Source organism: Aricia agestis, chromosome 13, assembly GCF_905147365.1.
Source record: "Aricia agestis chromosome 13, ilAriAges1.1, whole genome shotgun sequence".
NCBI lineage: Eukaryota > Metazoa > Arthropoda > Insecta > Lepidoptera > Lycaenidae > Aricia > Aricia agestis.
The window spans coordinates 4,302,311-4,320,013 of NC_056418.1; the positions used below are offsets into that span (position 1 = coordinate 4,302,311).

The window sequence follows — 17,703 nt, forward strand, 5'->3', positions numbered from 1 at the left end:
CGTCAATAAAATGTGCTATATAAGTATATACAGCCGCTCAGGCATGGGTTTACACCACGACCAACATAGTAAAGATGACAACATTTATGTTTTATTGCGGTAACAATAAACTAACAATGTTCAACAATAAACAATAAATAAAACTGATCAATCACATCACGCTCATGGCTGACCATCATCACCCCGGGCCGATCACGACTGCATTGTTGACTCAAATGTCAAAATTGTGCAATTCTGTTTATGGTAAGACCACACTACGCGACACTACTAAATATTCGGCGTGTGAAATTCGCTTGGCTCTGCCAGCTTGCTTCAGCTGTATTATGACTGGTTCATCACCTTTACGAATAGAGAATATTTTTCTGACGCGCTATTACACACTTGTACGCTTTTAAAAGAACTATAAGTTCTAAATGAGTTTCATTATTAATTTCGGTAACGCTTTTGTGCTCCTTGGAGTGCCAGCAGACGCGACACTGAATGCCAGTGCGACGGAACGTGAGGTGTGGTGTCGCTCCGCTACAGCGTAGTGTTGCCTAGTGTGGTCTCGCCTTTATAGAGTCGTTGTATGTCCCATATAATTAACCCACGCGGCAATCGGCCGTGATTGTCATGTTAGCGATGGTCAAATTAGTTTCATAAGAAGTTTTTTTGTTTAATTCTTTAAAGTTTAATGTGTACCAACTGCCAGTATCATTATTAACTACACTGGAATTCTTAATTTCATTCATTGCATATTTTGAGTAGTAGTACTATTACACATATAATTACTGCATTGAAGTGGAAGAGGACCAGCCATAGCTGCAGAATGGAAGGACAGACAATCGATGCAATTGAGAACGCCTAAGTTCAGCACAGTTTAAAATACAGAGTGAGCATATTATATGGTAATTTTATATGAACAATATAATTATTAAGTGTGTATCATTATACCATTTTAATTACATTTTTACAGTGATACATCAGGAGCGTCGTGTGAGATGTCGTGTCGTGGTCGTGAGTCGTGCGGCGCGCGTCGTTACGACTAATACATTAATTGAAACTTATCCGCCGATGAGCCGCATCTCCAAATTCCACGGTCTCAGCGTTTTCTGCACGAATGTACAGTCATATACATAATATATATTTTGAGTTGTGTAGACGACTGTACTGTGTACCATCGATGAAATTGATTCCCAGGCAGTTGACAGACCAACGTCATTTGGTTGGATCATGTTAATTCTGACCTGTCGGCTAGGTTTGACGTAACGCGGCCAAACTACATTTACCTACCTAGGAATCAACTTCTCTGATAGTAACTTCCATAAAGAAAATGTTTAAGAACTATTTGAAAAGTTTTTAATGGTGTCAACCTGAGGTGTCAACGTTTTCTTCAAAAGTTCGTAGAGGCTTCGTAGCACTGCTACGACGGGAAAAACTTTACTTTTTGCTCATAATATTTGGTTTTATAGCTATAAAAATTACAAAATAGTTATACTACGAGTATTATTATTAATTATTCCACACTACAAAAAATGCATTTTTGTCACACCCTTGTTTTCACGTTTTAAATCTTTTAACTCTTTTCTTTAAAGGGTTTCCTTGGCCAACTGTACCACCATCTAATATTGCATGCTAATTTATATATTTTGTACAAAACATGCACCGCATAATTTATATGTGTCATGCGTTGCCTCACCGAGTGTCACGAGAGCACGCGATAGCGCCCGACAGCGCACGACAGCGCACGACAGCGCGGGAGCGCGGGTGACAATACGCAATCAGGATTAGTCGAAACTGGGACGATCACACGAACGTCTAGAATCTAGAATCCAGATTCTAGAATCATATCTAGATCTAGATTCTAAATCTAGATATGCATCTAGAATAGAATACTTATAGATAATCAGGGCGAGAGAAGCGAGCCCTAGTATATCCCACAACCTAAATATATTGTGCTACACTTTACGGAAAATCTATCACGCCTATTGATTTGTGCTTAAAGTTTTAACATACATTTTTTTATTTATATGTAGATGTGTTATCATCAGTCAGTCAAGGTATGACAACGCGAGCCCTCACAAAGCTTGGCTTTTAGCTAGTAGATATACTACATCTCATCAAAATACATCATTTAGCTACCACTACTATAATTCTACTTTCGCGGAACACATGGGATAGGATACGTTTTTACTTAATTTCATTTTTATTTATACCATTTTGTAAGCAAGATATCGTCTTGATTAAGACCTTCTGAAAGGAAGCAAAAGTAGGACTTTTTTCTTTTACATAGATAATGCGGAACGTTCTGAAAACACGATTTGATTGACTTTTGAGATTACTAGAGATCATAATAAATTATTATTATTAAATGTTGAAAATTAAAATACTATGTAATTTTTAAATTCATTAATTGCAGATTATTAAACATTTATGTTTATCTAAGCTTTAAAACTTTGTGAGACAGTCCTTACTGGCTATTTGTTTAGTGTAATTATTATTTTACATAATAAATTATTAATTATGCTTACAAAAACATGTTGGCAACTTTCTCGTAAATGCAGAGCCTTTTCACCAGACCTTTACCTACATCACATAATTGTCTATTAGTAAACTAATAATTATTTGTTCACTAATAATAATAATTGTAGATGTGAGTGGATAAAGTAGGTAACTACCAATTAAAAAATCTCATTTTTTGCACAAATAAAGGTAAAGCCTCTATTTATGCAAAAAAATGAGAATTTGGATGGACCTGGAAAAATGTTTAAAAATCAAAAAGGTATGAATTTTATCTGTAACCAGATATACCTATATTTGCTAGACGACGAAGTCGGTAAGTTACTAGGTTTGTTTAGATCATAAGTGAAAAAATTAGTAATTGCCATTATGTCATAAAGTATTAGTTATCCACTTCATCTGCTTACGTCTTCACTTATTTCTCTACTAGTATAATAGTTAGTCAAACAATTTCATAAGATTAATTTTAGCTAGGAACATTACTGTTTAGTAATTAGAAGCACCATTAGCGCAGTAAAAGCTATTAATTAGCATTCACCAATTTCCATTAAAGGAAAGCCGGTAGCCTACATTAATCATAACATCTAGTTAGCTGAAATTATTAGCCCAGGTCGATTAATTATGGACCCGAGGTAGGGTTGCCAGTTGAAGCGAAAAATTAGCCCTTACAGTTACGGGAGCATTTTTAAATCTTTAGAGATATTGTATGAGCTAGTTACTTGTAATATTGTTATGTATAAAGTCCAAAATGTTCGTAAATATAAAAATCATATCATATCGTATGATTTAAAAATAAAGCATGTAATTCTAAGTGTCTGTTTAAGTGGTTTTGTCCAAATCTCCGTCTTATAAGCTTATAATACTTATCGGAATTTTCTTCACATTAACAGCTGTTAATGTGAAATTCCAATAAGTATTAGATGTAAGCAGTTGACCGTATTTAGGAAACGGTTAGCATTTTATCACCGGATAAGCAACCAAGAAGGCCTAAACCTAAGCGTGGCAGCCCTGGCGCGACACACAGATAAATCACAGGTAACCCGATCGCTACCGGGACACACGGCCGGCGCGTTCGTACAACACGAACCACATTACTTACTGAACATTCACCGAGCATCCGTTTGACGCAATAAATTCTGAATTGCATTATTAACATCAATATTGTCACGCCGATAATATTTATGCAGCGATCTATTTCACATAATTCCTTACGACTGGCGTTTTATTTGAAAACTTGTGACTAATATTTGAAATATAGGCATATAAATGTCAGTTGTTAGTATTGCACTATTTTAGAAATGTTTTTGAAACGAACACGTTTCTTTAAATTCATACGAACGTTTATAGACTAGAAATTCATTTTAGTACTACGCAAGCATTTCTATTATAATAATTACTATAACAAATATTATAAAAAGGTGATGTATGGTTATGGGCATTTTATGTAAAGTCGAACAGTTCAACATGTTTTTAGTTTTAATAGATTAGCTAGACCGAGTGAAATTAAATGTTATTTTATAATAACGACGTGTTTTTTGCACAATATGGGCTTAACAACTAGTAATTAACACTTTTACTTCCACGGCCGCTAAAAACAAAGTGTTATTTTAAAATGCAAGAAATATTTGTAAATTTAAGATATAAATGATTCAGGTTATTGTGATTATAACAACGAAATAAATTAGGATTTGTTAGGTTTCCACTTAAGCGATAAAATATAATGAGAAATTTAACCGCTAACAGCAAACAGTTCGCTGTATTACGCAGCTGTGTGACAATCGCGACGCGTGTTGCAACGCCGATACAAATATTATTTAAATTTAAAATCCTCGCATTTTCCCACAGAGTCGGCACGCATTACGCAATGTACACCATTACGAGTTATTGTGTCGTTCCTGTATTGCCCAAGCGTTTATCATATCTGCGATAGATTCATGAAAATCATCTGTCCCAGTTGCGGCGACTTTTACTCGCACTAAATCATGCATTGTCGGCTTAGTTCCTACGTGTGCTGCGTCTAAATGGGCTAATCTCGGCATCGGAGATTGCAATACTCTAAACGTACTATTGGACTGCGAAACAGCTCATGTATTGTTAACATTATATTTATAAATGTTTAGTGTTTAGATAATATTTACAATTTAATTTTCCGCGTGTATGGTGATTCAAAAACTAGTTTTTTGCATACCGTTGGTTGTTGCTTTATGATTTACAATTTTAGAATACAACTTCATATATTATGTATCATATTATAGTTTACATACACCTCGATTATTAAGAAATTAATATTTAGCAATGTCAGTTTACTTTAAAAATCTATTTCAGCTGTTATACCATAGATTTGAAAAGACATTAACGTTATGACCCTAAGTATCCCATTGCTGGGAAAAAACTCAATTATAATATTTATTAAAATCGTACAATAAAGAACAATAAAATATGCGACAATTCGAGAAACTTTTGGCGCCAACTGGCTCGAATCATAAAACGTAGCGGGTCTGTCCATACATTTCGCAGTTTACTGCCTCTTACTTCTGCCGACCAGTAAACTGTGTAGCACTTCATAAATATAATCGCTTGGAGCTAACTTGGCCCAATTGCGCGAATTTGAGCTAAAGTTCACGTTGTTAGAAAACCATGTTTTCTCGTGCGAGTAACAAGTATTATTTTAAAAGAAAACATTTCAATAATGAAAAAGAACTCTCTAATACTTCTTGTTTGTTACGAATAGGTTTCGACTTCATGATTTTGAATACCCCTTTAAGAGCTCACCTGACTCTAAAAATCAAACATCGTCCTTCTCTTTTCACACCCACGCCCGTCTTTCATATGCCAGGTGAAAAAGGACGGCGCGGAATCATCGCCGAGTTAGTTTTACTTGAATAAAAGACGAACTATAATGATTATGAAAAAAGTGTTTTGAGCAAATTTAGGTTTTATCAATACCTTTTTAGATATTAATATTTATTAAAGAAAAGACAGCAAACTTCGAAAATCCAAGCAAAAATGTGTCTAAAACAAGGTTTTTTGTAAAAAAGAAACTATTGAGCATTTTTTGAGTAATCGTGTTTTCGTCTTGAGCATTTAATCTTTATGAACTGAAGTTACTTGTGTCAAAAAATCAGTTTTCTAGACCTTACAGATTTTGAGATCTAGGTTAAAGTATGTAGTCAAGTTAGGGTCATATAGGCTCTTAAGGCCATACCCAAAGCAAACGGCCTTGACCATACATTTGACGCGTTGCCAAGATCGCACAAAAATCTTATTTTTTACGTCTTATCTTAGTTCAAAATTGACCAAAAAAAAAAATTAAAACGGGGAATATGTAGTTAATGAAATTATCTATCTACGAGTATTGTCGTGTATTTCAAATAAACGTAATTTGTAACACTAAGGAGATGCTGAAAGTATGCTTCAGTTTTAATAAATTGGTATTACTTTGGAAGCTAATATCATGAGTATAATAAACAAAAATATAAAATTGAAAACGGAGAAACGAAAGTTTATATACTTAAGATTATTGCTGTATTTTTATTATAACTTTGTAGCTTTCAAATTATGAGTTTATAAGGCTCTAAATACGGTAAATTACGGAATCTCCGTAGGGGAAGGGCCTTAATCATTTGATAACGAAATAATTATTCCAATTGTGCTGTTAAGACGTAATTTATTCATCCATGTTTATGAACTTAACTATAAAGTAAAATTAACTACGGTTAGTAATGGTATCGCGGATGTGTAATTAATGGTTTACTGTTAACTAATAAAGTAAACTAACTATCGTTTGTTGGTAACTTCCCTTTCACTCGAACTAATATATTACGACTGATTAGGTTTTAATTTCATTACATATTTGATGCTATATTTAAGCAGGTTTAATTCTTGAACGTAGTTTAAGTTAAGTACATAGTGGTTGTTTGTTAAACAGTTTATGCCTTCTATTACTTGGCAACGCGGTTTGCTTACAAATACATAATATATTAATCTTTCGATCGTGGATTCTTGGAAATCTATTGTTATTCTATTGTGTCTCGCTCACCGGTGAGCTTATGGGTCTTGACGGGTTAAAGTTTATAGGGAGTTTAAGGTTTTGCCCCATAAAAACGCTGCATAGGTGCAATACAAGATGAGTAAAATAAGGTAATAAAGACACTACTCCTTAACTCATTATATTATTATTTGGCGCTCTTAATCGTCTATCGAGACTATATTATGCTCAGATTAAAAGAAACCCTATCAATCCTTATTGTCCTCTAATTAACATCTTTTGTGACTAAAATACAGTGAGTATAGCGGTAAGACTTATCGTTACCGTAAACATAATAATATCGTTATGACAAATCGTATCGTAACGTATTAAGCAGCCCTTTGCCTATAGTATAATGTACTCACCGTGGCGTACTCCGCACAGATGTCTATAGAAGCGACGAACTCGACGACTTCGTCGACCGACATCGCCGACAGCCGCGCGCGCGCCTCCGCGCATAAACACTCGCGTGTCTCACTTGATTCTGGAAAAATAATCCTATATTATTAAACTAGTTTTAGCCCGCAGCTTTGATGGATAAAAATACTCTACGTCGTTTTCCGGGACTGAAAGTATCTTGATACCAAATTTCATCAAATTTGGTTGAGCAGTTTAAGCCTGAACGGGTAACGTAACAGGATCGTAAAAATATATAGTTACTTTAGATTTATAATGGATAGATTATTAGGTATCTTTTAGGAATGCCCTGGACATTTCTCAAAAAAGGTGATCCTGCCGAAGTACAATGTTATCAACACAAGTTAATTAAGAAAAAAATGTAAACATTCAACAAAAAAGGTATGTAAACCCTGCTAACATTTCTTGACAACCTTGCTAAGAGGTCTTGCTAAGTTGCGGTAAGAAAAGGTTGCTCAACCCTTCACCAAACAATCAAAAAGGATCCTTTCTCTTACCTCCATTAGACACTCTCTCCTCCCCCTCGCTGCTGGGGCTGTACCGCGCCCGCTTCACGTCCCCAGCCGTGGACAGGTCGAGCGGGCTGTGGTCGGACACGTTGCGTTTGATGCGCTTGCGCCGCGACCGACCGCACGCCACCCGAGATAGCGCTAGCAACGTCTGGTGGAAGAAAAATGAGGACGATGAAGCCGGCAAATCTAGTAGAGTTTTTAAGTTGTGCTCAAACTAATGAAAATGTCCATTTAGGTACCTTATACAAGTGTCAACTTTGGTAGGTAAAAGTTGAATAAAACCCACTTAAAGGTATAACATAAATTAATTGTTGTTATAACCTATTAGAGCAAATTGTAGCCTATTGTGTTCTTCTCAGTAGTTTAGAGTTTAGGCTGCCACATCTTTACTAATTCTTTTAGCTTTGTCGTGGACGGGATACAAAAATAAAAAAAACCTATGTAATTCTCATTTGTTTTAATATTACATCTATTATTTTAAGTAATACAACTCTTTATTTTTACCATGCTTCTACGGTGGCATTACATGTTATAACAATAAAGTTCTGAATGGGAATCGTCATCGAGGAACGTGTATTAAGAAGTAACTCCAAATGAGCTCGCATTCATCATACTTCAAGTCGTCATGCTCCCTCGCGGGTCAAACCTACCTTTTTTTTCTATTCCAATCGCTCAAATTCAATTCTTATCCTACGAGCAGAGAGTCCATTATCGAATGACCACGCAAAATATCTTTATTAGACGCGTGCGCATGTTTTACGAGCGGTCGTTTAATTATATATTTTATGCTTCACGATCTCGGCTTTTTGCTTTTCAACATTTCTTTAATATAACGATTTTCACGGTTTTGTGGTAAATTATTTCTACAATTGCGTAATTAGCTCCGTTTCTTCCTTATTAGCTACGAAAGTATTAAGAAAGCATAAGAGATCTCGCTGATAAAGTAAAGCAAATAACGTTACGAGTTTGGGTTTTCAGTTTAGAAGAAGCTGCGCTTACCAAATATTTCAGAAGTTCACTAGTGAGGGGCAAAGGTCTTTTCGGTTACTAAATTTAAGAACATAAAGGCCTGTTTCACCACTTCCTGATAAAGTCCGATTACATTTGACAGATGCTCCATGCTTCATCTGTCAAGTTAAGTTGTGGATCCTATCCGGCACTTATCAAGAATTGGTAAAACCGGCCCTTAATCGATTAAACTATAACTAACACAAATTATATGAAAGTTTGGGATTTTATGCCATTTTAAGCTAGAATGTATATTGTAGTGTTCTTGCGTATTTATGTGGGCAGAGCTGCCAGCGAAGGTAAGTATTATGGTAATTATAGGCCGGATCTTATTATCCAATTAGGTTGTTTGAAAGTGCCACGTTAAGTTTTATTCGCAATAAAGTAGAGACAAGCGAACCGGGCGGCGTGCGCCGTGTGCGAGGAATACCTAAACACGTAAAGTCACACTTCGAGCGCGGCCATTAATCTCACGATTTACAACCGCTCCCGTTCTCAGTGAAAATAAATTCGCAAAATATTTACCGGCCAGGAAACAAAGCGGGGCAACAAATCACGCGCTGCTAAACGGGATGAAAAATGACTCGGAGATTAGAAAGTACGGTTCTAGTTCGAAAATTATATTTCGAATTTAGAAAGTGCAGCTGCAGTTTTCGCGTGATGCTGGCCGTTTTAGGAAAAAAAATTGAAATTTGAACGGTGTTCGATTTCACATCCCATCACTATGTAGCGGCGCGGGCGGCGCGTGCCTCGGCCAATTAGTGCAGCTCCAGTTAGTTCCTCGGAGACGGTTCGCTGGGCGCGCCACTGATCTATGCACGTGGATGTGCCCGGAGATCACCCGGCACTAACAGTACATTTATAGTATATACTATACAGAGCAGAAAAATTAAACTCCGTTAAAGTTGAAAATGTTAAAAACAATAAAAACAATATAATTACAATGTATAACATTGTTTTCTTTTAAGTGTATTTTTCCATCTAAAAGTAGTTTACTTCCATGATATCGTGTAGACCGTGTAGTTTTACAATGTGCGAAATGCATTAATTAACTGATGTTAAACTAGATTTTTTCCAAAAGTCCATCTAAAGGCCGCTTTCCGCGTTGTACCACGACGGATAAGTATGATTGCCACCATAATAATTGCAAAGCTGTCCAACTATAGGTAAACATAGCCGTATATATCTGTACAGCTTCCTAATAGCTCGTGTTATTGGCTGATGTCCAATATCCACCATAGGCTATCATAGTCCTTCGACATTGCGACCTCGCAAAAAAGAAATTTCGTAGACACATCTATTATATAACTTTTATATCTCTGTGCCCCATGTTCGCGAGCGAGTGGCAGGTACGGGTACGATCGCGCGCGTGCCTACTTACAACAATCATTGCTATCTTCACCTAATTTAAGGGTCGGCGCACACTGACGGAACCAAGTTGAAATAAAATTAATATTTTGTAGATAATGTTGTATTTTGATGTTATATTATCACAGATTACTAATATGTACAAAAATTATTATATAAGACACTTTCCTACTAATGAAGATATAACTGTTGTGTATAGGGGAGTTAAAATAGAGTCTGTGCTTTTATTATTTTAAAAATGCTTAGAAAACCAAAAATATCATCACAACTCTTCAAAAATTCCCTCTCCGGGTCAAAACGGAAGCTCGGTAGGCTGCCTCGACTAATGTTCATTAAAATCATAAATGTAGATGAAGATAGCCGTGAACTATGCGCGGGCGCAGGCGAGAAGGTCACTGAGCACGGAATTACTAATTACTCATAAATTTCAAGAAGCACTTATGAAACGACCACCTGAGCGTGACCCAACAAGGGGCATTATGAATATAAAAAGGAAATTATCAAAGGTTTTTTTTAATTTTTAGAAACTTATCAGCGGACGTATAAATCTAAGCTAAACTTTACTATTCAGTGCATTTATATGTAACCGATTAATATTTAGATAATAGCGACATTTTTTTAATTGCTCATTCATTAAAATTAGATCAGCTTCCTTGTAGCCATGTTTGAAAAGAAATACCTAAAATAATCCAGTTGATTTTTCAATGAGATGACCAATGCAAAATTAATAAAACTATCATTTTTCTGCACCTGATATTTATTTTAAATCAAACAGTATAGTAGTCACTTTTGTCCTGGTTCAGTAGTGCTGTGGCAATTTTAACTAATATATTTTATATTTTTAACTTTTATATATAATTTCTTATTGTATATGTATTGCTATGTAGGTTTCTAAATTTTATTCTGTGCACGCCCTATATGATATTTCCCATCACATTTCTCTCCGTAGGACTGCTGGAAGAAATTTCTGTTAGAGATTAGCAGTACCTGTTGTGTCGTATTTCTTCTGTGTATATTTCGTGTTAAGAATGATGTGTGCAATAAATAGTAAATAAATAAATAAATAATAAAATAAAAGTTCCAACAAGCAATCAACCTCTATAGCTAGGTCATTAGACTGCACCTGTCCCTTAATACAGTCATTCACGATGATTCGCTACCATTTACGTAGAAATTCGATCCCGATAATCTGGTAACCGTCCGTGGGTGGTCGTTGATAACTTATCAAATAATTAAAGGTTAACGGAAAGTCACGAGACCGCCGTTCGACAGTTATAGTGATTTAGTTTCTACTTTATAAAGTAGACAACCGCTTTGCTTGAAATAGTCGATTGAAGTAGTCTAGTCTAGATTGAAGTACATAGTTAGTAGTATTAGTCACGACACGATTCGATTTAAAAAAATAGAGCTGCAAGGATATTTTCATGGGGACAAGGATGCGCATGCCAGATTCAAGATGACACGTTGGTTGTCATTTAGGCTATACGCAAAAATATGATATTTGGTCTTCGGATGACATTCAGCAGATTGGTGCAGCAGCAGTGTAAAAAGAATTCCATGTTATGACGCTATAACTTTCTACCAATCGTCAAAAAGTGGTACAACTCTTTCAACTGCGTCATTTTTATTAATTTTTTAATCACATAATATTTATTTATTTATTATGTGTCTCATAGGAAATGTTTTTGATAGTAACCTAGTAGACCTATAATAATATTCGTAACATTAGTAGTTAATATACAAAAAATCCATATTATTATAATTTATAATTACATAAATATTCTAACAAGTGAAGTCACCATATGGGTCAGAAATAAAGTTAAATAAGCATAACATTTTTAACAAGTCTTTGTAAATATTAAAGTTTAGATTAAAAATTAACTGTTCTCGGTTATCTCGAAGTTAACGGAGTTTGTTAACTGTAACACACGGCTTTCGGTAGTTTACGTAATTTCAAATATTCTCCCAATTACTCAAACATCTCTTGAAATAAAACGCTCTTCCAAAAAGATAACGCATTCGAAAGATTTAATAAATAACGTTAACGTAACATTTATATTTTTCAATGTTTGGTTGTGCACTTAATTTTGTTATAATTTAATATATTATATTTCCTTAATTTCCTTAATTTCCTTAATAATTAAATAATAAGTTCTCAGATTACACTCTGGATTTGTGTTGCGTTTGATTTCCACTGTTGGGATGTAGCTCACTTTGGGAGTTTCTGTTCATCAACCGTTGGATGAACCTTTAACATAATATGGCAATTCACCACTGTCGGAAGAAGACGAAGAAAACATATCTTTGACACTTGACAGATGACAAGTGTTTCCTGGCTGCTTTTTGCCGCGGACCGGGCTTGATGGCATTCGAGAAATTTTTGTTCTGATAATTTTTCCTTGAAAAGGCTTAATCCAGCTGGAATTTCAAGTTTCTTTCTCTTTTGGTTTTTCAATATAATCACTGTGAACTTTTTGTGTGGTCGGCCGACCAAAGTGCATCAAAATTCAAGAGTACTTCAGCTACGCTCCGGAGCGGACCACGCGCTACAGAAGACAATCATCTTGCTCCTACAAGATCCAACGGGCTTGCTGCTACTGCAATTGCCTGAGCACCCCTGCTGACTATGGAACAGGTTAGTCGGGCATGATACGGATTCCTGAGTGTTTTTTTTTTTTGAGAACTTTGTATTATCCCGCAGGCAATCTAGCTATTACACGCATTTTGCCTGTTCAATGTCAGTCCTAATTTTAGATGTTAGTCTGAAATCTAAATACATTATACATGTCTTCTTTCCTATTAAAATGAGAAAAATAACATACGACATGTTATAATTTAACAGTAACTGGTGGATTACAATTTTGTAATTTTATAACCGACAATAAAAAGTAATATTTTCAATAACGACATGTTTTCATAACAACATTTTCCCTTAAAAAATCTTTAATAACATAAAGTAACTTGTGAGTTTTGTGACATAAGCGTTCGTTAATATGACGTTGACGTTCGACTCGTCTAATGTCAATTTCGTTTTGAACGGCGCTTCTATGAAGAATCGATAAAGGAAAAGTTTTGGCTACAGGTTCAGATCCTTACCTTAGTAGAGGTCATATCAACGGTAGCAGGGAAGGCGGGTATGTGCGTGCCCTGCTGCACCGCGAGCTTGGCGAACAGCCCGCCCAGCGGCGCCGAGCCCACGTCCACGGGCGGCGCACCGAACCCGTTGCGGTGGAAGAAGCTGCAAGGGAATATGGTCTTTAGTGGGATATAAGTAGTTGAATATTGTGTGAATAACGGAGTTTCAAATTCGGAATTATAATTATTAAATTCAAAATGAATTCATCGAAACATTCGGAGTCATTTTACGTTTTAAGTCAGTGGTGGGAACGAGGGATCCCTTTAAAAAAACATTAATACATCTTCGACATTAAGGGCGGTTTAATAAGGTAGGTGGTACCCAAATACTTTTTATCCGAAAACTTTTCGCATTCACAGAGGTCAAGTAAAACATTATTTCAAACAGGACGTAAAAATAGAGGAAATGTAACGACTGGATCCTATATCCAGTCGTTACATTTCCTCTATTTTTACGCGAACTTTAGGTGACACACAGGCGAGTAAGGTCGTCGAGCCATAAGTCCGCGTACATACTCGCGTGTCTGTCACCCCCTTAATTAAGTCAACATAAACCAGCTTTGGGATTTGAAAATGGAATATCAAATAAATAATATAAATTGAAAATGGAATGTGACGTCAGATGTACTTGACCCCGGCAACCCGCGACAACCTGCGCGACAACTCTCCGAATCACTAATTAAAATCGACAGGTCGGCGACCGCGCGAGATGAGCAATTCATTAATATAACATAAGCGCAGCACTGGTTCTCACGAATCATGTAAATTTGTCGAGTCGACTCGAGTTATCGAATCGATTAATATGCAAATCGATTTGGGCATCGGTCGCTGACCCGCGGGTCGCGTGTCGCTGTGAATGTCGCAGCGCCGTGTGAATGACAGGATCAAAGTTTGAATTTGGAATGTCTAACTGGAAAACCACTGCTAATTAATGTGTGATCATTTTACCTCTGAATATGCATAGTTTAACTAAAATGATAATAATTTGAGAATGCTTGCATAGCAGAGTAAACACCAAAAATGTCTTTTGGAAAAGAAATTTAGGTGGACTAAAACAAAATATGAAGATGATTCAGTAATAAGACTCTGGTAAAAATAAGGAAAAGATCTCAGATTATTATTGATACCGAGAATAGACCACCCAGGAATCGTTTGGAAAATTGATTTGGTTTTAAGCTGTAGACATGTAATGACTAGTAATAGTGTTGATCTTTTGCTGACCAGTAATCTCTAAAAACAACCAGTAACCTCTGTTACTTGTATTCGTCATGTTGCTTACATTGTTTGATAATAATATAATCCTATTCTTTTAATAATAATGACAGAGAGCCTAGTTGCTATCAACTGCTACGAATTATTATGTACTAGCTGTTTGACTGAGCTTTGCTCGGTATCTGATGGCATTTTCTAGAAATGATTCCTAGCTAGATCGATTTATCGCCCCCGAAACCCCCTATATACTAATGTCATGAAAATCGTTGGAGCCGATTCCGAGATTTCAATTATATATATATATATATATATATATATATATATATATATATATATATATATATATATATATAACTTCGTTGCGCCAAACTTCGTTTATCGCGCGGGGTAAATGTACTGTACATTTATAATACAAAATTTATCCTATAACCTGAGTATAACCTATCCTGGCCCTCAAAGTATAAAGTACAGCAAAATCGGTTCAATGACACTCACTCGTTGGGGCCGGTGTTGTATCTGGCGGCGAGGGTGCGCATGATCTCCGAGTAGTGTCTCGGCGGTGGGGCCGCCGGGCTGACGCGCTCCGGCGTGGTGCTGGGGTGCGAGGACGTTGATGGCGTCACGCTGCGAGACCTGCGGACGAGGGGGGTTGAGCAACAAAAAGGACGATACGAGGGGGTTTGAGCAACAAGAAGGAAGATACGAGAGGGTTTGAGCATCCAGAAGGAAGATACGAGGGGGTTAAATAACAAGAAGGAAGATACGAGGGGGTTTGAGCAACAAGAAAGAAGATACGAGGGGGTTTGAGCAACAAGAATGACGATGCGAGGGGGTTTGAGCAAACGAACCGTAAGAAAAGGGCTGGCAGAAGTCAATTCGTGAAACATCAGCGTTTAACTCGTCAAGTAGTGCGCTGAGGAAGTGTATTTGGATGAACAAACCCCGAGAAAACGGCTGGCAGATTGACTGTTTTACATATCAAATGACATTGCGCATGTAATATATTATATTTCTATCGAGTTTTGCCGCTTTTTCAGTGTATTCCCGCAAAAGAATTTAGGCTGCAATTTCATAAGAACTGCGTTACAAGTATGCTGCGCTTAGCACAGTCAGCCAAGTGAATCGATTCTATTACTTCTCAAAAACAAATTCCTCGTAACGTAGTAGTGAAACGCTCCTTTAGTCAATCTTACTAATAAATGCAGATCCCTTGGTCCTTAGGAGAAAATTTTAGATTAGCAAATAAATCAGCTTTACCTAGAAGCGGTGGAGTCATGTGGACTGGAGCGCTCGGTCTTGACCGTGGCGGGCGGCGCGGGCGCCGGCGGCAGCATCTGCGCCGGCGACGCCGCATCGCGCGCGCACAGACCCGACACACCACCCCCGCCGCTCTCGCCTGGAACAATACAAAGATAGGTTAGGATAGGTTAGGTGAGGATAGTCTGTGGACGGTGGAAGTCCGGTCCCTTCTGAGGTAGACCGGCCGGTCGTGGGGGGAGTCCTGTGTTTGTTAGATCCGGGACATCCCTCCTTTATACGGCGGAAGGCGAAGCGTAGGTGGTTTTAGTGAGTAAGAGTCTCACATACCCCCGGGGTGCTTCAGCTAACTGAGGCACATCCCCTCAATCCCCTCCCCAAAAAAAACAGTTTGATTTGTCAACTAGATTAGATAACATGACCCGATCGTAGATGTAACGTATCTAGTACAAAACTTTTAAATAAGCTGTCAACACAAACCTAAACACAGAAAAATAAATCACTAGTTTTCTTTTAATAGCTTGGTAAAAACAAATTGCTATAGTATTAAATGTTTGACATCAATATACCTTAAAGAAGCCTTAAACGTGCGTCCTCAAGAAAAGAAACCCGTTTGGTCAGACAGAATGTTGTATTCTTGGCGCGTTACGCGTATCGTAAAAAGTTACAAAACGCTGACCTGCGTGGCATCCGCGGCAGATACATCTGACAGCGGCGCGTTTGAGGGGTCGACGCCAGGGCTGGCGGATGCGAGATTTGCATACTTCTTTTATTTGTAGCATTGGAGTTTGGCTTACAGAACAAAGGATTATTTTCCTTTTCTTTTAACAGTCAAGTTTAAACGGGAACCTTCATGTTTGAACCGTTGATATTTAGAAGTAGTCCAGAGAAATCTGATGTCCCGGTTTTTGAAGTTCAATTTCGAAATTAGTTTATCTTTTTACTAGCATTGTTAAATTTTTGGACGTTAGTCAATCAAAAGCGCTAATAGGTAAATTCTTGTCAAAAAATTTAGAAATGGCAAATTCAGGACATAGCATGTGCAATGGGCCTCTATTATTATTTTGTTGATCTCACTAGTTCACTACGATAAGCAAGTTAATATTAATACCGATGAGCCTTCGTGTAAACTTTGTATAAATCTCAATAGAATTAAATTTTAATGGCAGCCCTGGGCGACCGCGATACACATACAATCTGAGCGTGCTATCTCCGAGATTAATGGCCGAGGTGTGAGCGCCGCAGCCAACTGTACTAGCTCCACCTGACATATCTGCACGTCCTGGTTTCGATAAAAAAGTTAAATGTGTTCTAAATTTGAATAATCTGTATTTGGCGCCATAATCTACATATATGATATGAAAGATATAGCATTAGCGTTTCAAAGAAATGCAATAAAATAAATACACACAATACGTTACACGGCCTCTCTACGTTACCCGATGATGGACAATTAATACAGGCAATCGAACGTGTTCAATCTTTAATTACCCATGATCGTGCATACTGTAGACAACTACGCAATCTATCTATGCTAGGCTATCATGGTTATTCATCATAGCCAATGTAAACGGCCTTCAAAATATAACTGATAAATTCAAGACCTCTTCGGATTCAGATAAAAATAACTAAAACAACTCTATCGTTTTATTAGCACATAAAATGGTCATGGCACCTTCTAAATCTATTGTATCTCGTTAAGTGTGGTGTTCCATTATTCACGTCGATATGGATGGCCCACACACCGTAATCTATGTTATGGGAAAATTATTACAATTTGACGGCGCGACATATCTCTACAATAGAAATGTCATAGCGAGTACGTTGGCGGAGATGAATTTATCTATACGATAAAAACACGACAGCTATATTAGGTAAGGCGCGAAATGCTAAGTGACCTCAGAGGTTGGAATTTTAAATTTCGAATGATTTATGAATAAAAAATTACACGTGAATTCTATTTTTAAACAACACCTCAAGTGCAGATTCTCTTGGAGTTTTGAATTATTACAATTTGTCTATGCAATAAACTCTTGCCTCCTTACTGATAAAAATGTTTACTCTAGGCTAACGCAAAACCACGTTTTAATCTGTCAAGTAACTTTTCCAACGTATCAGACAAAGATTGCTTAAGAGTAAATAGTTATATTTATTCTTGCCATACTAAAAGTATCTGACAAAATTCAATTGAAGCACTCTAAAGTTTAAAGAAAACCCATTTTTAAGGCAATTCTTGCACAAAATTCTAGTGTCAACTATCAACGGATC

At 36.8% G+C, this 17,703-nt stretch overlaps 1 protein-coding gene across 1 annotated transcript in view; it reads right to left on the reverse strand.

Moving 5' to 3' along the window:
- Positions 1 to 17,703, reverse strand: part of LOC121733379 — a 64,135-nt gene that overhangs the window by 34,936 nt on the left and 11,496 nt on the right. Inside the window, exons 2-6 of the mRNA XM_042123608.1 lie at positions 15,436 to 15,574; positions 14,674 to 14,811; positions 12,928 to 13,069; positions 7,441 to 7,603; positions 6,892 to 7,010 (exon numbers count right to left, since the gene is read on the reverse strand). Coding sequence (XP_041979542.1) covers positions 6,892 to 7,010; positions 7,441 to 7,603; positions 12,928 to 13,069; positions 14,674 to 14,811; positions 15,436 to 15,574 — 701 coding nt within the window. The remainder of the gene's footprint in view (positions 1 to 6,891; positions 7,011 to 7,440; positions 7,604 to 12,927; positions 13,070 to 14,673; positions 14,812 to 15,435; positions 15,575 to 17,703) is intronic.